The following is a 25,075-nucleotide window of genomic DNA, read 5'->3' as shown; positions in this document are numbered from 1 at the left end:
AAGAACAAGTGTCTTCTTCACCCTGAGGCATCTCTGCAGACCCTGGTTGGTGCTTTTGATGTGGGGTCTCACTATGTACAGCCTGTGGTGCTGAGACCTGAAAAGCCAATACTCTTAACTGCTAAGCCATCTCTTCAGCCCTTTATTTACAGTTTTAACATAAGATGTGGAGGTTTAGATAACATGAAGACTCCTAGTTTGAGTAGAGTGAGCTTCATGCAGTGGGCACTTTGTGTTTACTATATCAAAATGGGTTTTAAATTTAGTCTTCTTCCTCTATTTCAGACTAGTCACATATAGTGTAAATTCAGGTGATTTCAGGTTATTATCCAAAACTTTGTTGTTATTACTGACTTTATCTGGCACTTTCAGACCATTTCCAATGCTAAATATTTTTTAGGCTAGGTTTGCTCTTTTTTAGTACAAAATACAATAGAACTTTACATTTCAATGTGATATAAATTACTAGAAGTTAATGAGTTAATAGAAATGCTAAGCAGTCTGTCCCTTCTAATTCATAAATGGTTGTAGTTGATTTTAAATGTCTTTGTTTTAGCTAAGTCTGTTGTCCCAGGCTCTGAAGTTTGCCATGTGTCTTACTGAATTTTGTAAATATAGTAGCAACCTAAAATAAAAATGCCTCTTGCTTGTTACAGGATTTTATATTTTTTTGTGATGCTGTTGCATCATGGATTAACCCAAAAGATGATCTCAGAGACATGTTCTGTAAGGTAACTAATAAGCATTTATGACTGTTAACCCAGAGCTGAGATGTTTGGATTCCTCTTTATTTTAAACTTGGATTCTTCAGAGCAGTAGTGATTGACTGTGTGAACTAAATTTTTAGCAAAGAACTTGGCTTGATCTTAGGATGTAGAACTAACATTTGCCAATATTTTTCCATTAGTATTACTAAGTCTATTGCAATTGTGGAAAATGGCTTGAAGTTCTCAAGATGAATTTGGAATAGAAGTTAAAACTACAAGTGCCCTTCACAGAGATTAAGCAATGTTCTTCCTTTATTGTTAGTGCTGTCTAATATATATTATATAATATATAATATTTGTATAAATTTTATAAATTCATATGTATTTACAAATTTATAAAAATATATTTATATGAACTATAAATATATATGTTTATAATAGTAATATAAATAATTGTATGAAATAATAATTAATGTAAGATAAGATAAATTTTTATATTTCTGATTATAGTATGTACTCAGCTGTAACAGAGTAAGAAATCCAATGCTACTACATACTTGAATAACTTGATATTGAACCTAGTGATTATATTTATAGTCAGAAGCCCAAAGCTTGCATATTTTCTAATTTGAAATAACCCTACATTTAAAAAAAAACATATTTATTAAGTAGGATTTGTGTTTGATTGGCTTGAATTTTTTTTTTCTTTTTTTAATTTGATAGGAGAGATTCGAGATTTTTTTTTGAGTATATCATGTTTCTAAGGACATTGCTGAATTTTAAACTTAAAGTATGGAGATAGTTTTGTTGAAGTCATAGGGTGTAGAGAACTTAACTAACAAAGTTTGAGAATTACTAACATCAATTCTGTTTGATTTATAAAGCTATATAGATCTGTGCTTTTATCTTTATTGATAAGTTAATAGTTTTTCACTCTTTGCAGATCCTTCATGGATTTAAAAACCAAGTTGGGGATGAAAATTGGAGGCGATTCTCCGACCAGTTTCCTCTTCCCTTAAAAGAGCGTCTTGCAGCTTTTTATGGTGTTTAACCTGATGCACATAAGCTGCAGTCCCAAAACTCGGGGTAAGCTACAAGTCTCAGAAAGTTTCAGACTGGAAAACTAATACTGTGGTCAAGTAATGGCTCCCCCTTGGATCTTAGGTGTACAGAAATCCTGGCTGCTACACTAGTTTGCAATCTGTACCTACGGGGGCTGGGGGGCAGGGCAAAGTGGTTCGTTTTTGAAGCCTTACTTTATAATTTTACACATGGCAAGGACAAGATGCTTTATCTTATGACCTTTAAAAGAACACATTTAACATTGAAACTGAATTCTGAGAAAAGATGGTGCTTAACGCGCTTTTTGTTGGGCACCTGACATTCTTTCAAAGTTGTTCATGGAAGGCTGTCAGTTTGAGAATTATAGAGCCAAGTGCTTTGGAATTTTGCTCTTGATAGTCTCTGTTCACAACTCCAGATTAACAGCTAGACTGTTTGCCTTGCACACACTGGCTCATTATTTGGACCAGCATAGTGAGCTAGTAAATTTTTTCAGGTTTTGGACTTGAGACCTATCTGAAAGCCAAAGGACACACTACATGTGTAAAAATGTATATTTTACTAAATTGAAGTACCCTTTGCATCTGAAGACTTGGGATTGTTTCATTTTGTTTTTTGCTAGCTGCTTGTATAATCTGAGCTAGAAAGGTTTCATTATGTAAGTTACCTAATGTAGAAGAGAGTAGACATAAATGTGTAGCCCCAGACTGTCTAGGTCCTCTGTGCATTGTTCCACTTTAGTTATGAGCCCTCAGCTTCAGCATTTTGCAAAATATTTTATTAGCTCTCTGAGGTCCTAAGAATGCAATAGAGGGGAATAACTTACTTAGCTCTAAAGATTCAGTATCGGGTTAGTCTTGGTATTTGTCATTCTTTGGTGCCACCACCAAGTAAGAGTTAACTGTGATGATCCTGCTCCTGGATGAGGTAGGAAATAATTGTTTCCTAGATAGATTTAAAAGTGGGCCAATGCCTTTTACTCCTGCTTCTTTGTGCTCCCATGCAGAAGCAGGAGGAGAGGGTCTGGTTCTACTTCACTGGTGGATTGACTAACCACTGTGAATTCATACGAACATTTACCAAAGGTCCAAAGCTTGACCTGAGTAGATGGTAGTGTTTTTTGTGAAAGGACCACTATCAGACATTGGTTTCACCAGCTCAGTAATCGTGATTTCTTATGTCTGTCTTTACATTAAACTATGTTATCAGTTTTAAAACTTCATATCAGCAACATGAAATTACCTGAAATAGGGTTTAATTAAGAACATCAAGAAAATGGGTGTTAATTTTTTATATTTGAACATTACCACATGTTCTGACCTAGTAGGGTAAAATTACAATTTGTTTCCTTAAACATTGGTTAGAAAGTAAAGTGACACGAAGGAAATGTTCAGCTTGGATTTAGGGCTATTCTGCTAAAAGAGGTAAAAGATAAGTAACATTATGAAAGGCCGGAGTCATTATAGAAAGCATTATATTCTGTAGGTTCCCAGTGTGGGTTCAATTTTATATCTGATGCAGACTGTTGAGAATCTCAGAAGAACATAGCATGTCTTAGTTAATATGCCCAACTTCTTATTTTCTTTATTGTTAAACGTAGACTTGTTATTGGACTGGTTTTATGCTCCATTGGCTTTGAAACAGGGAGGTATTAAAGATAAAATTGGTTTTGTTTTTTGCAGGTCCGTCAGTCTTGGAGACTATATGGGAGCCTCTGCACCCAGGGAAAATGTTACCCTTTACAGGGGGGAAGGGTAAACCAGTAGGGAATACAGTACAATCCCAACCCTACTGGGAGGGGCGGGAGGGAGGTGTTGCCGTCACTGTATTAAGTCGATGTTGGGAAATGTTTTAACATCTGGAGCATTTGTGGGTGGAAATCTGTCTCCAGTTACAACTCTGCACTGGATGTGAAGAAGCAAAAACTATTCAGTCTACTCACAGAACAGTACTTTCTGGAATATTATGGGGAATTGTACCAAAACAGGAACCACATAAACAATGCCTAGGGATAAGGAGGAGGAAAATCCATGGTCCACAACAAAGGACACCTAAGAGTGGGAAGCTGCAACAGAAAGGAAGCTTTTTATTAAAGGTTTTTATATACATTTTCCCACATTAAGGGGCCTTGTTTTGCATGCTGATGAAGAACTACTTAAAACTAACAGTTAATATCAGCTTGCCTCCCCTAGTAGAAGCAGGTTCTTGAAAGTTACAATTTAAGGTACCCCCAAAAAGTTGGAAATAAAAGGAAACATTTTTAACAACGAAGCACCCTGTGACATGCCGATGCGCCACTCCTTTTACTTTTGCGGGCTGGGCAGGGAGGGAGGAATGAATGGGGTCGGGGATCAAACGAAAGGTGACATCTAATTTTACATTAAAATGTTAGTGGATATAATTTCATGGTTGTACTTCTTAGATTTAATTTCTAGGCCAACATGTTATCTTAAGGTGCAGTTTAAGGTTCAGGCATGCGCTCTGGCTCATAGTGATTGAAAGTGATGTACATTAGTGGGACCGTAGCATGCTTGCCTCATATAGAGTGCAGTTGGTATTCATTTACCTATGTTGCGCCAGTTTGAGTTGCCGTTTACCAGTTCAATATAGCCCTGCATTTAAAATTCCTTTTAAGATTCGTGGATTTTATTTTTATTAAGAATATAGATATATAAAGTACTGTAGTTTACAGCTAGGCCTTGAATATCTTTTTAGGATCTGTTAGGAAATAAGATTGATATTGTATTGTGTGTAACCTGCACAATGTGGAAAGCTGATATACCTGTGCAAAATCTTTGCCTCTGTGCTGTCAGTGTGGTGTGCCTTCTGCATGGTTATATACTACTAGTAATTTTATCAAATTTCAAATTACATGGTAAAAGATCTGTAAAAGGCTGCATAAATGTTAGTTGGCACATAAAGACAATTGTAGAAGTTGAAACATGATTGCTATATTTCAATGTTTATTCCCACTCAACATATTGCCTCTGAGCTTTCCTTTAATTTTTTTATTTTTATTTTTGTTCGAAGCATGATCTTAAAGATATATTTAAGTTAATGGATGTGATGCAGGGTTCCTACACTGTATTGGCGAATGTTGGTGGCCCTTTGTGCCCTAAGTATATGCACATAGGGCACATACAAAGCTACAGAGTGAGAGTTGGTTTGGATCCTCTTCATTTCATTTGTTTGGCTTTTCTGTTGTTTTTTTCCTCTGCTTACATGTATTTCTGTGAATAAATCCTTGTTACGTTAACCCTTTACTTTTCCTCCCATGTGTATTTTCTTATATACTGTGAATGTGAAGACCCTAACTGGTACACTTGATCTTATGTCCATATGAAAGTGCAAATCTTTATTAATTTGGATTGCCTGAACAGTGTGTATCCCATGATGATGAAGGAAAATGGAGAGACTTTTCCTTTTAGCTCTGCTGGTCAGAGATGAAGCCACACCTTTCCATTTTTCGATGCTGCATATTTAATCTGCAAGAAACGTTAAGCCATAACAGCCTTTTTATATCTTAATTTGTCACCTTTGCATTGCAGAATAAATACCGAATAACCGTTTTTATAAGCAGTTGCTCCTCTTTGCATGGTTCTGTTCTATAAAAGTGACTGATAACAGCCATCGCACTGAATTGTGAGCTGTGTGTATGACTTTACACAGTTTTAAAACATTTCACATACATGGTAGCATGAAAAAAGGGTTTTGTTGTTGTGTAAATGTTTGTTTTAACATGTTCTTTCACTTTCTTTTTGTTTTGGCTTTGCAAATTTCAGTCTGTAGGGCCTGAAATAAAACCATATATAGTGCCCAGTCTTTTTTTTTTTTTTTTTTTTTTTTAAGCTAGACTCAAGAGTGTATGGTATTTTCACTTTTTAGTACATTATCTTACTGGAAGCTTAAAATTTGCTTCTGAGTTGGCCTTTAAAGCTGGAGCAGAACAGCTGTTTAATCCTTAGGTTGTAGTGTGCCCTGTAGTGCTTCAGATATTTTGGGAATTTGATATAGGAGATGGTCTTACATAGGTAGGAAAAAAAGAAACAGCCACATTTGTCCGTTAATACATAAAAGCAAAGTTTTTTGGACTTGTGAGAAACAATTCTCTCTTAAGTAAAAGCAATTTTATTACCTGTCTAATTAAGAGTATGTTTCCAATTTAGCAAGTTATGCAGCTCAAAAGCAACATTTGGCTTTATAGTAAATTTGTTTCTAAATCTAATAACTTTAAAATAAAAACTTAAGAAATATTACTTAAACGTAAAACTAGGGTGATTTTTTTTTCCTAGTGTAGCTTTCCCTGTTGAGGCTATTGTTTCTTCTTAATTTATATTATATTTTAGACAACATAGCATATAGCACAGGAATTTGCAGAAGCCATTTAAGTTTTTTGAGGTCAGTGCTGAGTTAGCATTTATTGTTTTAATGAAACGAAACACATCATGGGATATATATATATATATAAAGAACTTAATCCTTGTGGTGCAGTGTTGATAGTTTTGAATGTTGCCTAAATGTCTATAAGGTTGTGAGTTTGTCATTGTTACATTCCAGTGTTTCTGCCTCTTGGCATGCTTAAAGCACGGCTTCCTTCATCTGCTCCTCACACTAATGCTCTTAGTGTGCCCAGCTACAGAGATGGCCGCTGCTGAGTGATGTAGATTTTCTACTTGAATATTTTTATGTTGTAGGAACCTCAGGAGGTCAGTGTTTACTGTTTTATATATGCCTTCTTTTTCCTGTTTGAGCTTCTCTCTTTGAAGGATTCTAACAGAACAAAAGCTGCTGATCAACCTAAGTTGGAAACAGAAAGTGTGTCTAGTGTCATTGAAATGCGTACTTGGCAGTTCCATGTTACAGCCCATTAATTAGCAAGCGAACTTAGTGCCACAGGTGTTCATTTACTTGGGAAATGGTTTTACTTTTTGTATTGTCTAATCTCTTTAACGACTTCATACTGTGTAAGAAAAATCACTTTTGTATTGTTTGTTGGTTATTTCCAAAATAACCAACTTGTAAATATCCTTAGAGCCAGTCCTGATGCTTTACATCACTGCTACTTGATTTTGTTATGCAACTTAGATCTCAGATCTCAGAACACTTAACCAAGCCATTACATCTTAAAGCAAAACAAGTAGCATACATTTTGTAATTAACATTGATAAACACTGTGATTTTTTTGGTTAAAACTTTTTCATTGATCTGAATTGCTTAAATTGCATATATTGTAAAATAGAGTCAGATGTATATTTTAAAATAATTTCAGCTGACTTTCCTCTGACTGCTTTGTCTACTCAGTTATGAAATATTCAGATACAAGTTTTTATCTCAGGTGAATATCCTTGTATCTTTTTGCTTTCGTGACATGTTTATAAAGAAAAATCATCATACTTACTAGTTTTTAGAGATTTGTGGGGGTTTTTGTTGTTGTTTTAATGTATTTTTATAGATTTTCTTCCCAGTTACTCAGTTTCCCCCTCCAATTGTTTTATCAGACTAGAGTGAGAAATCAAAACCTCTTCTCACATCTGGTATGGATATTTAACTGAAAATGAGTTGAGTTTGGTCCTCTCCTTTTCCAGATATTCAGAATACAAAAGTGGAACCTTTCTCCCTACATAAAATTCTGCAAAGTTGGGGTGCCAGAATTAAATTATGTATTAAACTCTTGTCTCCATTTATCACCTTTGCAGTGAAATTTTTTTGCTTCATATAGTTAATTATATTCATATTGAATGTATTAACAGACACCAGTGCAAAAGCATTCTTCCCGAGAGAAGAGTGTGCCATGCACAGCTGCAGCCCTAAGCCCTTCCTCTGAGTCTTCAGGTGCACACAACCTTCTTGTGGAGCTACTTTGGCAACTGTTACAAGGTGTGGGGGGACACTAGTTATTGCTGCTAGTGCTGTTTAATAATGTGGTCATTGGAGTCTGTAAGAAGACTGGGGTCTGTAGTTAACCCTGGGGTAATTGAAGTGGGCAGGTAAGCGATAGTGGCCTTTGTTGATGACAGTATTCTCTAGCTCGGTGCCATGCAGTAGCATTGTATATCAACTAGTGCATTTCATACTGCATTGAATATGGCAGTGCTTCTAAGCCTCATAAAGTTAGCCCCTCTTACCTGTATGCTTTCTAGGTACCTGGAATCTAACTTCAGGCTTGATGCAGATCTTCTCCCTGTTGGTATTACATACATATAAGTAATTCTCAATGCCTAACTGTTATACATTTGTAAGGTATAAGCATAATTAGAGCAACTGTTTTTATAGTTTGTATCCCAGAGTATATTGCGTTGAAATAAAAAGATGCATAGCAGCTGAATGTATGCATGAGGGAAGTTAAACTGGCTTTCTTTTCCCCACCTCTGTACATTAAACAACCAAGCCAAATCAATTTGCCAATGTTAGATCACTAATTAAAAAGCTAGTAGCTTTCCTTTCAATGAGAGTTTTTGTTTGCCATATATTACTCTTGTACTGTGGCTTGGTATTCTTCAGAATTACCTATTTCACAGGTCTGGTCACCTTGTTAAATGCCTGCTCTAACATGGTTAGCCTACAAGGCAGTGTTGTCACCTCCTAATGTCCACCTCATAAAGAGGTTCCACTCTATTTCCTCATCTTTTTGTCACTGCTCTCCTATGTGGATATATATATAAAACCAAACCAATTGGGTTTTTTAATGGAGATAATAGATAATACTATGTAATTAATTTTACTCGGTAGATTATCATCTTAAGAGATGATTAAACGTAAATCACTTCATATTATCAAAATTTTACACTTGGTATTCATGTTAACATTGGGTGCAATAACTTAGTAGTACTTGCTTAGTTATAAATAACTGGATCTTTCTGCTGACAACTTAGGTTGTATGAGTTATGCTTAAAAGCTTTAAATCTGATGTTTCCTGTACCTGCCACACTATGTTAGAATGTATCCTTCAAACATATCCTGCAACTTCTCAAACTGTACTAAACTGATAGTTCTTGAAGTCTAACTCTGTGCTAACAGGTCTTCATTTTAAATAGAATACCGTTTTAATTTTTGATAAGCTGCTGAATTTTAAAGAGAGTTTTTTGGGGCCACCAAATATTTTGGATCATGCAGAGAATATATATTGTACTGTAGTAATTTTGTATTTACATTTGTATGATGTGACAATAGATGTGAATGTTAATCACTGCTTGACTATGTTAATAAAGTTGTTTAACTATAGACTTTGCACTCTTGATTTTTAATGAAAAGAAAGTACCTTATCTTTGTCCTCTCTTTTTATTCCTCATAGGTTTGGGGGGAGGAATTAAAGTGTTGTGTGTCATGTTTTTATTGTTTCGACTTGCTGAGCTTACACATTAGGGACCTATTGTTATCCAAACCACTTTTCCTTCTGTACTACAGTAAAATGAAATTTTTGCATACATTTTAAGTTAACTACTATTGATGCTTTTCAAGTCAAGCGGAGGAAGATGTGGGTGACTAACTGCTCTGCCAGAGGAATGATTAAAGGTGAAGCTGTAAAACCATAATGAGTTGAGGAGAGCAGCACTAGGTGTGGGGTGTCCTGTTTAAGCTGTTGTCCTACAGAAAATTAAAGCTTCCGAGTCATCTTCAGGTTGGAATCACCTAACGTAGTTGTATGCTGCCAATTAAAATTTAAATATATTGGTAACATTCCAGAATGTAGGTATGTGTGTGAACACCAGAGAGTGGGGGTTTTTTTGTTTTGTTCTAACTCAAGATATAGAACATTTTAGAACAATTCCAGGCTTGAGATGAGTCATTGCAGCCCAGAAACTAAAGAAGTGAAGCTTGAATGTCTTTGCTTTTGCTTAAAGTATTTGAGATAACAATGTGTTGAATGGAGCTGAGATATTGTGTTCTCTAAAACACCATGGAGAAGAAATTTAAGATTCCAGGTTGTGGGAGAAGTTCATTAAAATTTCTCCTGACCATTAGCTCAGGATTTTAATTTGCTTCCTGCATCAACTGTTTCTGAAGATAAAAATATTGATATTTTAATGAAACTGCAGTCTTACTAGTTTTATTCAAATGATTTTTTCTCTCAGCTCATATGACAGTTCTGTCAGTAAGTGAGAGAATGGCCTTTTCGTTTCTGAACTGTCATTTGCATGAAGAGTTCATAATCTGACATCAACAATTTTGTATTTTATGTGATTATTTAGGTGCCACTATTAAAGTGGCAGTGGAAGCCATATGGGTCTTGGGTGACGGGTTTTCTTTATTGTGCAGTTGTTGGGAGATACTGCCACTGTGACGGGACTGTCTTGAGGCTTAGCGTTAGTTTGTAAAGCTGCTGTGAGTTCCTGAAATGTCTCTTCGTTGTGACAGTTTAGTCAGACTTTTAGTCCCCTGGCAGTGATGTCGTGCAGTTCGCTTCAGTGAGCGAGGGAACTAGTCTTGCTGGGCCCGTTCCAAGTGTGCCCCTTAATCTGTGTGGTCTTTTAAAAGGTCATTAAATGGGCGAGTAAGAAGTGAACAACCACACTTAGGAAGCAGAGGCAGAAGAATCTGAGTTAAAGGCCAGCGTGGTCTACATAGCAAGTTCTAAGATAACCAGGACTGCATAGAGAGGAACTTAAAAAAAGTAAATGTGTTTCACTAGTAATGTGTTAATGTTCCCAGGCAGTAATAGATCCAGATTTGTCAGTTAAGGAATGCACAGATATACTACATGATACTTGTTTTACAGATTCTACAATAATCCTATTGCATATGTTATTTCTAAACTTTTCTGAGTGGACTAGTGGTGGGTGTATGGATGCTTATTAAACACTTGGCATTCATTTACAATAATCTTTTTGGTAGAATGGTCAGGCCAGAAAGTAGTGGTTACAGCAAGGTTATGTGATCTGTAGTTTGTTTTTTTTTTTTTTTTTTAATAGCCAGCCGCACCTTGTGTACTATAAGTTGTAGTCTAATGGCATACGTTTCTAATTTGAAGTTTTATGAATAAAATATGTTTCAAATTGCAGATTTAAGTTAGCCCTAAGTATTGTGTTGGCTATACTGGTCCTAGTCTTTTGTGGAGAGTGAACTCTGTAAAGTAGCACCTGACATGGTTAGAGTGCTAGTGTAAAGACAATGCAGTGGTGGGAAAGCACTGTTCTGTCTGTCACTAGCTGAGGGAGATCAAAGTAGGCCAGAGAGGAGGTCATTTAAGAAAAAGGAGTGAGGCTGTTGGTGACTGGAAGATTGTCTCAGGTAAGCGAACAGAGATACATGGCCTGGATGTCACTTCGGTGTCTAGAACAAGGAAGAGAAAGAGAAGGTTTAAAAGGTAACCAAAAGCCAATAAAAACTTTGTAGACAGGAAATGATAGATGTTTGTAAGTGCCCTGTGGCTCTGAGGTAGAATGGGGTTGGGGGATGCTATTGTGGTCCGGGAGTAATAGCAGTAGGGTTGAGGTATCTGAGAGAAGTAGAGAAGGCACATCTAAGAATGGCAGAGGACGGTACAAAAAAAGTCAGGCACTAGACTTGAAGCATTTCAGCATTGGCACTCAGAAGTGAGTAAAGAAAACCAGAGAGCACTTCCAGAGGTCCAGAGTTTGATTCCCAGTAATCACATGGTGGCTCATGACCATCTGTAGTGGAATCTGATGCCCTCTTCTGGTCTGTAGGCAGAACACAATACACATAATAAATAGTCTTTTTAAAAAGAGCACTTCGTGTTCTTGAGTTCAGTTTCCAGCACTCGCATGGTGGATCACAATTATCTATAGTGTGATCCTGTGCCATCTTCTGGTGTACAGTTTACATGTAGATAAAACTCAAATGCATAAAATGCAAACCAAACCAGAGACACGTGTACCTGGAGTGTGTATGGGGGGGGGTGGTGCATGAAGTCTTTGATTTTTCAAAACTAAATTGAAAAATGTAGAAGCTTGTGAAAATCAAGTTGAAGTAGCTTGAGGTAATTTTAACACCACCTTCAGATTTATAACTTTTTTAGCTAGATAAAGTTACGAGTTCATAAAAACAAGCAGAAAATAAAACTCACAAGGGTAAGATGGTGTTGTATTTTCAGATTCATGATACAGATTACTCCTGTGAATAGATAACTTCCCAAAACTAAGCCCAGAAACACCTGAACAGTAGACCATTGTACTTCAAGGCAGTGAACAAGATGGATTGACAGGTTTTGAGCACTTACCACAAAAAGTACATGCTTGACATTAGAAGCTGGGCCCACATAGAGAAGTGAAACAGTGTTTTGAGCTTTGATTACCTCACTGTATATATTATTTTACAGTTTCATCTACTTTTCTTCAAATTTTGTTTTTCTTTGCAAGTTTTCATTATCCATCCATGTGTGACAGATTCCTGTTTGTGTTTCTTGCTGGGGTTGGGGGTGTTACTCTGCTTTTACCACAGTAACAAGATGGGTCTTAGTGTCCACTGTCAGATAAATGCACGGAATTGTTAGCTTATGCCATGCAGTGAGTTGAAATCCAACTCCAGTTTAGTCACGTAAACATTGACAGAAAGTGAGACTCATAAGGTAGGGCAGCCTGAGAGCTGTCTGAAAATGCTCAAAACCACGTGGGTATTTGTGCCAAAGACATATTTTAGTTTCACAGAATACTAAAACTTGGTAGGACCTCTTCCTAGACTGTAATTGTATAACATGTAGGCTGAGTGCTGCATGAAGTTTTAACAGTAAACAGGAAAAGCACAATGAAAAGGAGTTTCCAGATGTTTATTTGGGGGGGAAGTTTGTTTTTGTTTCTGACTGAAGCAGAATTTATGCTTGGGTACTTAATATGTGGGGGGGGGGGTAACTGGGTGTTTCTACATTCTCTAAACTGATGGAAAATTGGTATATATTGTTAAAGGAAGACACATCATTAACAGAACTGAACCCCTCAGTGCTGATCTAGCACACTTACCATGGAAGGAGTTTGTCCTTCCTCAGGAAACCTGAATACTTGAATCTACTAAAGGGAATACAGAAACCTCCACACATTCTCTAGAATGCCTAGGATAAAGACACACACAAATACACGCATATCCCATAGCAGACACGAAGAAAATATGGTCAGTAAGGTAAGCCCAAAGTTGCTTTCTCTGATGAGTGTGTGTACTGACACAGGCTTCTCCCACTTCCTCGATTTTTTTTTTGTTTTGTTTTGTTTTGTTTAGAAACCTAGAAGTGTTGACTACTGGCATGGTTGTTTTTCAGTAGAGAGGAATAATTGCATGTACACCTGTACTTACAGTGAATATCTCCATTTGATTCTGTAACCATAAAATTAAGCATAGCTTCATATTGATATTTTCAACTGTAATCCCTTCTAATAGCTCCCCTTCTACATGTTAGTAACATCTCTCCGCAAATAAAACTGGCTCATATGTTGTGCTACTTACACCACCCTAACAAGAGTCTGGTTTTGGACTTTCTAACCTTCTGGGTTGAGCCTTCTGGTATCCGGCTTGTGTATCATTCCCCCAGGGGCCTTAGGCTGCTCAGCTGCTTTCTCAACACTGTAGCTTATGATGTCTTTGAAATACATAAATCCCCTTAGGTAAGTCTGCATTTCATATGTGTATCCAGCCTCCCTTGCTTTTCTTGAAACCTATTTGGGGGGGCTGGAGAAATAGCCCAGCAGTTAAGAGCACTGGCTGCTGTTACAGAGGTCCTGAGTTCAAATCCCAGCAACCACATGGTGGCTCACAACCATCTGTAATAGGATCCAATGCCCTCTTCGGAAGAGCTATAGTGTATTCACATATATAAAATAATTCTTTAAAAATATTTTTTAAAACACTTGAGTAGAAGTTCTCATTTATCAGCCTAGCTAATCTTAATTGTACCAGAACCTTCCAAAAATAGTTCCATCACTCAAAAATATTTCCCCCATATAAGCATTTATCCCTCAACCACTGATAACCAAGGACTGTTTTTCATCCCTACAGATTTATCTTCGCCCAGTATAATCAGAATCGTAATAAATAGCCTTTTGAACCCGGCTTTCCATTAACAAAGCATTTAAGAACTTCAGTGTTGGTTCCTAGAATCCATCTCTCATTCCTTTACAGTTATGTAGTATCCCATTGTATGAGTGAATATACTTTGGTTCATTTGTGTGTGTGTGTAGGTTTCATTTTAATAAAAGTGTGTAAATATTGTCCTTTTTATGGACAAGTAGCTGAAGCCTCCAGAACCACCTGAGAGTAAGTTGGAAGTGCCTCTTTGTAAGTAAATACCTCAACATATGTATGTCCAGAAATGTCTCTTTTGAAAAAAGCCATTCATGGCATTGGCATTTAAAGAGAATAAACTCATTGCTGTATACAGGGCACTACCTTTTCAGTTCATTCTTGGCCTTACCGGGTCCAGAAATGTGCATTTGGAGTAACAATAGCCTTGTCCAAGGAGAACCCGCCTGGCCAGTGGGCCTGTTAGGATGCCAGCCTTGTGTGCTGGGAATGTGTCCCAGATTTGGAATAAGCATGCATCTTGGGAGCAGTATTTTTGCATCTTAAAGATGCTCCACTTCTTGTCACATTTCCAGAAGTTTTCAGCATTGGATGTGATTATACCAAAGCATGCTTTTCTACATAGTTTTTAAGCTGGTAGTTTGATATAAGATCTCTACCATCCTAATTAATCATATCCTAAATACAAATGATTCTGACTTGGTATGGGGGTGGGGGTATCAGGAAGTTTGGGGTTCAGGTGAGTGGTGGCACACACCTCTAATCCTAGCACTCTGGCACTGAGAGGAGGGAGTAGGGAGGGAGAAGAGAACAGCTCCAGACAAGCAGGGCAAGTGAAGTGCCAAGGGCCAAATCAACCAATGAAATCCCCCCCCCTTTTTTTTTAAGCTTTTGGCATTGTGCAAGCTTCTAATCCCCCCAGCACTTGGGAGGTAGAGGCAAGGGGATCTCTGTGTGAGTTCAAGGCCAGTCTGGTCTACATAGCGAGTGCTGGAACAGCCAGGGCTACACAGAGAAACCCAGTTTCACAAAAATAAAAATGGTAGAAACCACACTTTATATTTTGTATCCTCAAAGTTAGAAAATTCTACTAATTTATTTTGTATAACTTAGCATAAAGGGAGAGAAAACTTGGTTAATAAACAGGGCAAGTCACAAGGGGTTGCTATAGTCTGGGGGAAGGGGTTTTGGTTGGGGGGGGGAAGGATCCGCATAGCCCTAGCCCTTGTCTCACTGGCCTTGGACTCAAAGTGATGTGAGCTTCTGCTTCCTCCACTCTGTGCTTAGTATGTGCCACCATTCCCGACCTAATTTGCTCTAGCAAGGGAGGGTTTCCTGAGTGTTAGGTTCAAGTAACATCAAGAGATCATATGGGGGTCTGGAGCTGCCCACCTCCAAGGGCCTTGTAAATGAGCCTTATACCAGAGTTTCTCCATCTGACCTGTGAGACCCTTAAAACAGACACTTGTTCCCTAGAACCTTTTGTGTTCTCTAGCCCAGGCATCTGTGGGCTCTTCTGCTCTGGCCAGTGTGCATGGCCAACCTAAACCAAACAAGGCAGTCATTCTCCAGTTGAAGCTCAGGTATAGCATTCAATAACCTCAGAAACCTTCCAGCAGCCCTTCAATGGCCCTTCCCAGTTAAACCATCCTTCAAGATAATGAGCTCACAGAAAGCCTCTGGTCTGGGAGGAGTGGTGTCTAAAGAAAACAAACACAGCATGAGCTAGCAACAACTCCCTTTTGCTTTTCCTTCTTTGAATTTCATTGGACTCAAAAATACATAAATCAACAACACAGAAAACCCAGAAAGAGTATGTCCAGGAAACAAACATAAGACAGATTTGGGAAAATACAAAACACAAACATGAGAATTGGTAGAAACTGCTAGCAGAGTGGAGTGGAACTTAAACCAGGAAACAAAGGAGGATATTCTAGGAACTGCTGGGTCAGTCCTGTAGGAACCACCAGCTCCCCTCTCAGGCACAGAAAAGCAGTTGCTACAGTAGCTCTGACCAGGAGAGGAAGTGAGGCCAGGCTCTTCCATGTCAGACCTGATCAAGGGGAATGAGGCCAGGCTCTTGCTATCCACGCCATTGAGTGACTGGCTCATGTGGGATACTTTGCAAGACAATTAGGAAATGATGCAAATCAGCATGAACTCTCACCTCCAAGCTGACTGTTAAACTTCCACCAAATACCACAGCTCCAGAGCAAGCTAAGATTGGAGAACAGGGACAACAATGCCTTGGAGAGTCAGGGAGACCTGACCTAGAAGTCAAGTCACCTACAGCCTGTCCAACCCCAACCAGAACCTAAATTCACTACCAGGTAAACAGGTTCCTTTTGAAGTGAGGGTTTCTTGTAACTACAGATAGGGACAGGAAGAAAGGAATCACCATTCTGGGGGGAAAGGAGCTTGAAAAATAGCACCAACTTTAGGAGCTACCCTAACATAACAAACATTAATGGGCACAGATAGGAACTTTGCATTAAAGACAGCTAATATCCTCCGGACCAGAGAGACACTTGCACATCCATAATACTGCAGTACTGTTCACAACAGGCAAGTTATGGGACTTGGGCTGATGGCGATCAGCCATGGATGGATAAAGAAAATGCTGTGTGTGTGTGTGTGTGTGTGTGTGTGTGTGTGTGTGTGTGTGTGTGTGTGTGTAAAGGAGTTTTATAAAGAAAAAATTACATAATCCAGAGGGAAATGGAGATCATGAAGTGACTCAGATAATAAACATGCTTTCTCATGAGGAATCTATTTAAACTTTGACTAAAATACCAGCATGTATATGTATGCATGTATATACCATATGAAATGGCCTGTTGAAAATAAGAAAGGCAGGGAGAGAAAGACAAACTGCATGTGTTCTTATTTGCAGAAGTTATACAAATATATGCAAATTACAGGAAAGCAGAAGGGGAACATTTGGCAGGGAGGAAGTTGCAGGAGTGACAGGAATCCAAGGGGCTGTAGGGAGTGGCAAATGTGTGCAACATTACTGATGTTAAAATGAAGATGTAAGAAAGTAACCCCTTAATTTGCACCCTAACTAAAAGTAGTTTAAAAAAAAACCAAAATGAATATCATTTGAACAAGAGAAAGCAAAGCTATCTAAGTGTTGTTATAACATGACAAGGAAAAGGCAGAGGTCTCCTGCTGCTCCTTTTAGAAACTAAAAGTAAAAAGAATAAGAAACCAAATTGCTAGTTCCACACCTCCCAAACTAAAAAATGTAAGGAGGAAGGAGGCCTGCCAACTGAGCAAAGATCACAGCCGCTGGAAGGACCCATGATCTGTAGGACTGAGCGGCCAGCAGAACTCGTGACTGCAGAGCAGAAATGAAAAGTTAGCACTCCAGCCCAGTATGTTCACACATGCCTGTAATGCCAGGACTCTGGAGGCAGAAGCAGGCAGAGCTCTAAGTTCAAGGCTAGCCTGGTCTACATAGTGAGTTTTAGAACAACCAGGACAGGGCCTGAGAGATGGCTCAGCAGGTAAGAAGAGCACTGCCATGTGTAATGAGATCTAATGTCTTCTGCTGTGTCTGAAGACAGCTATGGTGTATTTATATGTAATAAATAAATCTTAAAAAAAAAATCAGGACAACATAGAAAGGCCCTGTCTCAAACAGCAAATAGTCCATTCTTGGACTAGTGGTCTGGTGGTCTGAGATTTTAGTGGGAACTGACCAAAAAGCTGAGGAAGTGGATTTGAGTTAGAAGTGATACAGATTGACTCTGATTTTCCAGGAAGCAGCATGCTGTTGAAGGAAAAAAGGAAGTCTGTCCTGTGACACCCCTGTGGTGTTAGCCTCAGATAGCTGCAGAGATGACTATCCAGTGGGGATGTAGAAATGCTTTTGGAAGGAGAATTTCTGCTGAATGGAATTCAACCCTCATCTCTCTCTCTCAGAACTCCAGAAAACAAATAAAAATTCACCTATATTTAAATTTTTTTCAAAATCATAGAAACTACAAAATAATATTTTACAGATGTATTTTGAGGGGTGAAGATACTAGTTCTGACCGAGTAAATGTCACACTAAACAGTTTCACTCTGCAGGTTAAAAAAGGAAGCCAGACTGCCATGAATTATTTTTATGAATTAAATTTTCATTTTGTTTGTACAAATTTAAAACGTTTAGAGAGAATGATCGTGTAGATAGGTCATGAATGGTATCTTTCAACACAAGAAGTATAGAATACTTAATATATTCAGTTATTAAAATAATATTTAATGTAGAGTTCAGAAGAACACTCCAGAAATAAAGACATCAGCTGATCAAAGATCTCCTTACTAGAAACAAAAATCCATACTTTCTTCTAAGAGCAGACAAATCACTAGAGTCCCTTGAACATTTCTCTCTCTCTCTCTCTCTTTTTTTTTTTTTTTAAGATTTATTTACTTTATATATGAGTACACTGTTGTTATCCTCAGGCACAGCAGAAAAGGGCATTAGATTCCCATTACGGATGGTTGTGAGCCGCCATGAGGGTACTGGGAATTGAACTCAGGACTTCTTGAAGAGCAGTCAGTGCTCTTAACCACTGATACATTTTTCCAGGCCCCTGAACCTCTCTCTATGGAAAGGAGACCCCTTTCTCAGCATATCTGCCATGCCCCTTTACCTTGGAGAAAGAGATTTCTGTCATCTCAGTACCACGTTTGGGGGCATACCATGATACTTTAGTCTACCTTAGCTCATTGAATAAAATCCATGTGGAACGTTTTTAACAGCATAGGTTTTAACATATGTTTGACACTTAAGAAAACAGATCGGAAACTGAAGAGATGGCTCAGGGATTAAGGGCACTTGTTCTTGCAAAGGACCCATGTTTGGTTCCTGGCACCCACATGGTGACTTATAATTATTTGAAACTCCAATACCAGGGGATCTGATGTTCTCCTCTGACACCAGTGGGGCTGGGCACATGAGTGACACACATGCATACATACATACACACATATAGGCAAAGCACACATACATTTTTCAAAAATTCTTTTTAGAATGGACAATCTTCTAGGCAGGAAGGTTTTAAAGATAAGTAAAAACAATTCAGGCTGAAATTTAAGGATTTGTTTTTTCTTAGTTATGTTTCTAAATCTCTACGTGGGAATGTGCACAGAGAGAAATACCTACAGAGTCCAGAAGAAGTACCTGCAGAGTCCAGTATTCCTCTGAACTGGAGTTACAGATGAGCTGCCAGGCTGGGGTTCTAGGACCATAACTCAGGTCTTCTGAAGAGCAGTATGTGTGTCCTTAACCACTGAGTCATTGTCCTAGGCTGGGGTGTTAAGATATCACATATACCTACTGCTGAGAATAGTAGACTAATCCTAAAAATCAAGAAAGTGATGCATTATATAGTAATTTTATGCAACTGATGACAACCAAATTTACCAAAGTTAAAAACAAAACCAACCAAACAAACAAGGAAACCTCATTTTTCATTCTCAGAAATTAACCAAGGGTACCACGCATGCTTGGCAAACTCTGAGCTACATCTGCATCCCAGGAAAACATTTTCATTGTTACTATATATATTCTTCACTTCTCCAGTGATATTTATGTTTTTCATATTAATCATCCAAACCATACTGGTACATCTGGTTCTAGCACCATCCTTTGACCTCAGGACTACCACTATTATTTTCAACATCTGAATAAAATTTCTCTCTTAATGTTAAAGTTTATGCTCCTAAGTATGTAGAACATTAACATGAAGCAAAAATTAGAAGGTACAAGAGTCAATCTCTTTGTTTTTCTTTCTTCCTCTCTGCCCTCTGTTTTTGTTGTTTCTTTGGTTGGTTATTGGTTTTAGATTTTGTTTGTTTTGTTTTTTGTTTATTTATGTATGTATGTGGGTACAGTGTAGCTGTCTTCAGACAGACCAGAAGAGGGCATCAGATCCCATCACAGATGGTTGTGAGCCACCATGTGTGTGCTGGGAATTGAACTCAGGACCTCTGGAAGAATAGTCTATGCTCTTAACCACTGAGCCATCTCTCCAGCCTTCCTTTCTTTTTTAAAGATAGGATCTCACTGTGTAGTGTAATTCACCTTGTAGAACAAGCTGGTTTCGAACTCACAGAGAACCATTTACCTGTTTCTGCCTCGTGAGAGCTGACGGGGATTAAAAAGCTTGCCACACCACACCTGACAAAAATTTAAATTTTTTAAAATTATGTATATATGTGGAGTCCAGAAGAGTGCATCAGATTCCCTGAAGCTGTAGTTATAGGTTGCTGTGACCACCTGCTGGTGTGCTGGGAGCCACATTCCAGTCCTCTGGAAGAGCAGAACACACTCTTAACTACTGAGCCATCTCTCAGGACCCTCAATTTTCTTTTCAGTCATGTCAGCTTAGTCCACTTTTTCAGAGGGTCATTGTCACCACTTGCTTATATATCTTTTCTTCCAGAGATAGCATATTTACATTTAAGAAAATAGGTATTTAACTGTACACATTTTGTGAGTGTACATGTTTGCGCTTATATATATATATGTGTGTGTGCATGTGGTATTAGTTTGTGTTTTTTTTTAAGAGTTATAAAACAAAAAAGATTTATTTATATGTGCAAGTACACTGTAGCTGTCTTCAGACACACCAGAAGAGGGCATCAGGTCCTATTACAGATGGTTGTGAGCCACCACTGAACTCAGGACCTCTGGAAGAGCAGTCAGTGCTCTTACCTGCTGAGCCATCTCTCCAGCCCAGTGAATATTTTATTTGCCACGTTTTTACTACTTAGGATGTGATACATCCTGAATCTAGTGGTGTGCTGAAGACGTTTAATGACTTGTCATTTTGCACTTCTATCTTTCACATCACAGCAAGAATGGACCTTGTAAGCATTTGGTCATGATGTTCCTTTCCCTTCCAGGGCTCTCAGCACCCTATCGGAAAGGTCCTTCCAGGCCTGAGGTTGCCTGGCCCTGGCTTTATTCTTTGCCTCATTTTTTCAACTTGCACTCACTTTTCTGCCTGGCAGGTTCTTCCACAGACACCACAAGATTCTTTCCTTCCATCTCCGCCTCTAATTCCACACTGAATATGCTCTCCCAAATAGCTCCCTTGTTCTCTGTTCTTAATAGTCTTAACTGCTTTTGGTTGGTGTGTTTATTAGAGTGCAGGTACTATTCTCAGAGTTTTATGAGTTTTGACTCATAATAGCACCTCTTTGAAGAAGGTACTATTATCCCTACTTTCCAGCTATGCAGCTTGAGTCATGCATGTGGTTAAGGCAATATCAGAAAGGGCAGAGCTCGAAAACCACAGCCTAGGCAGTTTCATTTTACAGTTTAGAGTCACAGTCTACCTACACGGTCCCTAGTTCTTACTTAGAAACAAACAAACAAACAAACAAACAAACAAACTTATTTCAGTAGTGGGGACTAAACTTGGGTCCTCACATATACTAGGCCTGTGTTTACCACTGACCCCATTACAAAGCCCCTCCCCACCTATCCCCAACACCCTTTTGGAGACATCTTTCTAGAAGTTTAGGTTAATCTCAAATCTGTGATCCTTCTAGCTCAGCCTCTTGAGAAGAATGCATAGCAGGGTTGAGGGTTGAGGAGTGGTGTGGTGTGGTGTGGGTTGGGTTAAGAGGTGCTGGGCTTTAGACCCTGGCAGAGGCAGGTGGATCACTGTGAGTTCAAGGCCAGACTAGTCTACAGAGTAAGTTCCAGAACAGCCAGGACTACACAGAGAGAAATCTTGTCTTAAAAACTAAACAAATGGCTCTTTCCTCCGCCATCATGCACACTACTCCTGACACAACTTCTCGCCACATCCTCTCACAAGACTTTCAGAACCAAGCGATTCCTGGCCAAGAAACAAAAGCAAAATCATCCTATTCCTCAGTGGATTCGGATGAAAACTGGTAACAAAATCAGGTACAACTCTAAGAGAAGACACTGGAGGAGAACGAAGCTGGGCCTGTGAGGAGTCACACAACGGAAAGACTGAGGGCTTATGCTGAACTGTGGTCATCGACCAGTCCTACCAGATGGATTTCAACATTTTTAACCTAAAGACTTGTCCGTGTCTAAATTAGGATGTTTGTCCAGTAATAAAATTATGAACCTTTCAAAAAATAAATAAACAAATGATTAAATAAATAAATAAATAGAAAATGAATGAAAATACATAGTTACCATACATGTACATCGTGGAAACACCGCCATGCATTCTCTCACAAGTATTTTCATGTTGTGCAGTGAGAACAACTGAAATCTCTTCCTGGGCCTGGTGGCTGTGGCAGACTTTGCTCTTGAGTTAGTTCATGTTGGTAACATGAGTTTTGCTCTTGAGTTAGAGCCTCAGCACTGAAAACAGAAGGTGTCCAGTGATTTTGAAAAGTGCAATGTATTGTTATCAGCTCTAGCCACCGTGTAGGAATCACTTTCTCTTGTGTACTGTACTTCAGTACCACACTACACTGATGTTGTCCTGGCCTATATTTTGATGTTGTACTTATTTATCAGCTAGGTATCTACTCACATGGTCTTAGTCTGGGTTTCTATTCCTGCACAAAACGTCATGACCAAGAATCAAGTTGGGGAGGAAAGCGTTTATTCAGCTTACACTTCCACATGCTGTTCATCACCAAAGGAAGTCAGGACTGAAACTCAAGCAGGTCAGGAAGTAGGAGCTGATACAGAGGCCATGGAGGGATGTTATTTACTGGATGTTATTTGCTTCCCTTGGCTTGCTCAGCCTGCTTTCTTATAGAACCCAGGTCTACCAGCCCAGGGATGGCACCACCCACAATGGACTGGGCCCTTCCTCCTTGATCACTAGTTGAGAAAATAAATGCCTTACAGCTGGATCTCATGGAGGCATTTCCTCAACTGAGGCTCCTCTCTCTGTGATAACTCCAGCTTGTGTCAAGTTGACACAAAACCAGCCCATACACACATATATTATGTGTTCTTTTGTCCATTCCTTCTGGCTGCAAGAACTCTGAGAACAAGGTTCACCTGCTTTTTTCCCCGAATGTAGGATAGGCCAAAACACAGCCATGACATAAGAAATGTTTGTGGAATGAATGCACAGCCAGATCTGTAAGTTATATATAGTCCATCCAAAATAGAGAAGCCCATGCATAAAAGTGCAGGGTAGGAGATGCACCTTTGTGTTTTCGGGTTTGATTTTCAAGATAGGGTGTCTCTTTGTAACCCTGGCTGTCCTGAAACTTGCTTTGTAAACCAGGCTGGCCTGGAGCACAGAGATCTGCCTGCCTCTGCTTCTATTAGTGCTAATAGCCTGTGCTAGTACTGCCTGGTGAGATGGTACATTTTTCAAGAGCAAAGAAACAGGACACCTACCACCAACACATACACAGCAACACCAGGTCCAATGTATATACCTGCAAGGGGAGAGCAAAAAGGATATTATAAATAGAGGTTATGGCTTTTGTCCCAGCTCTAGACTACCTCACCGAAGAGCTGCATCCTTCAGTGAACACGAACAGATGAGAAATGTAAGGGACATCACAGCAAGATTATATATGAGTGACATTCTCGTCTCAGAAGACATATTTGAAGACAACTTTGAATAAAGGAAAGAACTGGTTTTAGCTGGCATGTGGGAGGTATAAGAAGAAATAACAACCTATATTTTTATGTGTCTAAATGCGGAAGCAAAAAAAAAAAAAAAATCCCTCACAAAACAGTTGGTGATACTTTATGTTCTTGAAACACAATAAGGAAAGATAGATATCATCCAATAGGATTTTAAAGCTAGGACCAAACATGTCATTTCTGTGCGTGTGCATGTGTGTATGCTATGTGTGAGGGGGATACATGCTCTGGACACTAAGCTATACCCCAGCCTTACTTTATTCATTTGAATCCCAGACTTTGAGTGGCCCTTCCTACAGAGGGTTGCATACAGAATGTGGTGGTTGTTCTTAAGGGTTTGATGGAGGGCAATCGGGACATCTGTAGGCTTAGAGGATTTGTTATTTCCTTCTATCTTTTTCTTTCTTTTTTTCCTCAGTACTTTGGATTGAGTCCCTCACCCCTCCTTCCTACATGCTAAGCATGTGCTTTACCCTGGAGCTGCTCCCTCAACCTAACCCACAGGGACCAGTTTTTATACAATAACCAAATGTCCTGTTTAGGGTGGGTCAACCCTATATTTTTATTAGACTTAGAATTTTTGAACAATTACATTAGAACTGACAGTAAGGAGGCAAAAGAGTTTTAAAACACGATGTTGCAAATAAATGTCTTTACATTTTTATGGGATCTTTATTAGCGTTCATATCTATATCAAGTCATATCATGCCTAGGTTTAGGGGGAAGGAAGCCAAGGGAAAGGTCAATCTATGGGGAGAATGTAAGGCTGTTGAATAACAACAACAACAAAAAACAAAACAAAACACACTCATATATCTATATTTATATCTGTGTATGTGTAATATATATATATATACATATATATGATAAAATTTGGAAATTAAAGTCCCAGGTAAAGTGGGAGATAGGGAAGTAGCCAACCCCAGCGTCCTCCCTTGGCCCCACCTCCACTGCAGAATTATAAACTCAGAGCATTGCACTTAGCTCTTTCTATGTGGGTTCTGGGGATCAAACTCTGGTCCTATGTTTGGACAGCAAGTATTCACAGACTGAGCCACCTTCCCAGACCTTACTCCATTCCTTCGTCACATGGCTGTGGTTACAACACACCCACCCCCCAATTTACTTGTTATGAGACCTTTTCCTGGAGCGTATTTTCTCAATACAGGAAGCATATGAAGTGACAGACACATCAATGCCAAGCCTTGCCTCTCTCAAGGAAGGACAAACACTTAAAGATTCCTCCAGAAAGGAGAAATTTATAGATCGTAGCCTAGTGGTGTTCACTTCAAACAAATCAAAGACAAATACCCTTAAAGTTTTCATACTGAAGCTCAAGTTTTATGTCAAGGATCCTTTTCTTTTGTGACTCACAATGTAAGGATTGTGATAAAAATTTGGATTATAATATTGAAGAAAATGGGTCTACAGAGTTAAGAAACTCCGGGAGAGGAAGAGAGGAGGGAGAAGAGAGGGAGGAAGAACATTCTCATTTCTTCCTAAATTGTTTGCCTCCCAACTCAAAAAGCCAGCTAGAACTCACTGAAGGAGAACAGGACATCGTTACCAGCACTTTTAAGGAAGTAGGACAAGAAATGGTCTAAGAGTCTGGCGATAGACAGGCCCTGAGATGCTGTCTTCTGGGTACAGCAATACAGTCAAAACCACAGCAGCAGTGGTTATCAGCAACGAGCCTGCACAAGACCAGGTCTAGAAGTCAATCATGGATCAGGGA

General features: G+C 38.8%; 2 protein-coding genes across 3 annotated transcripts in view; both read left to right on the top strand.

Annotated features, from left to right (window-relative positions):
* Positions 1-8,990, top strand: part of TNPO1 (transportin 1) — an 80,051-nt gene extending 71,061 nt beyond the window's left edge. Inside the window, exons 23-25 of one of the 2 annotated variants that reach the window (XM_080925086.1) lie at positions 657-731; positions 1,651-1,793; positions 3,452-8,990. In XM_080925086.1, the coding sequence (XP_080781212.1) occupies positions 657-731; positions 1,651-1,758 (183 nt within the window). In that variant the 3' untranslated portion in view covers positions 1,759-1,793; positions 3,452-8,990. Of the gene's footprint in view, positions 1-656; positions 732-1,650; positions 1,794-3,451 lie in introns of those variants that run through there. The other variant, XR_013975234.1, reaches the window with a different exon arrangement.
* A 12,527-nt stretch (positions 8,991-21,517) lies between these two features.
* Positions 21,518-21,700, top strand: LOC308427103 (large ribosomal subunit protein eL39-like; the record flags this gene model as incomplete). The annotated part of the gene is made up of 1 exon (XM_080925107.1): positions 21,518-21,700. A coding segment is annotated over one exon (183 nt), but the record flags the coding sequence as incomplete, so codon positions are not given.
* Positions 21,701-25,075: the final 3,375 nt, after the last annotated feature.

This window comes from Micromys minutus (assembly GCF_963924665.1).
Source record: "Micromys minutus genome assembly, chromosome: 11".
Taxonomy (NCBI): Eukaryota; Metazoa; Chordata; class Mammalia; order Rodentia; family Muridae; genus Micromys; species Micromys minutus.
Note: the sequence above shows the minus strand (reverse complement) of the source record. Positions and strands in the feature narration are given on the sequence as shown.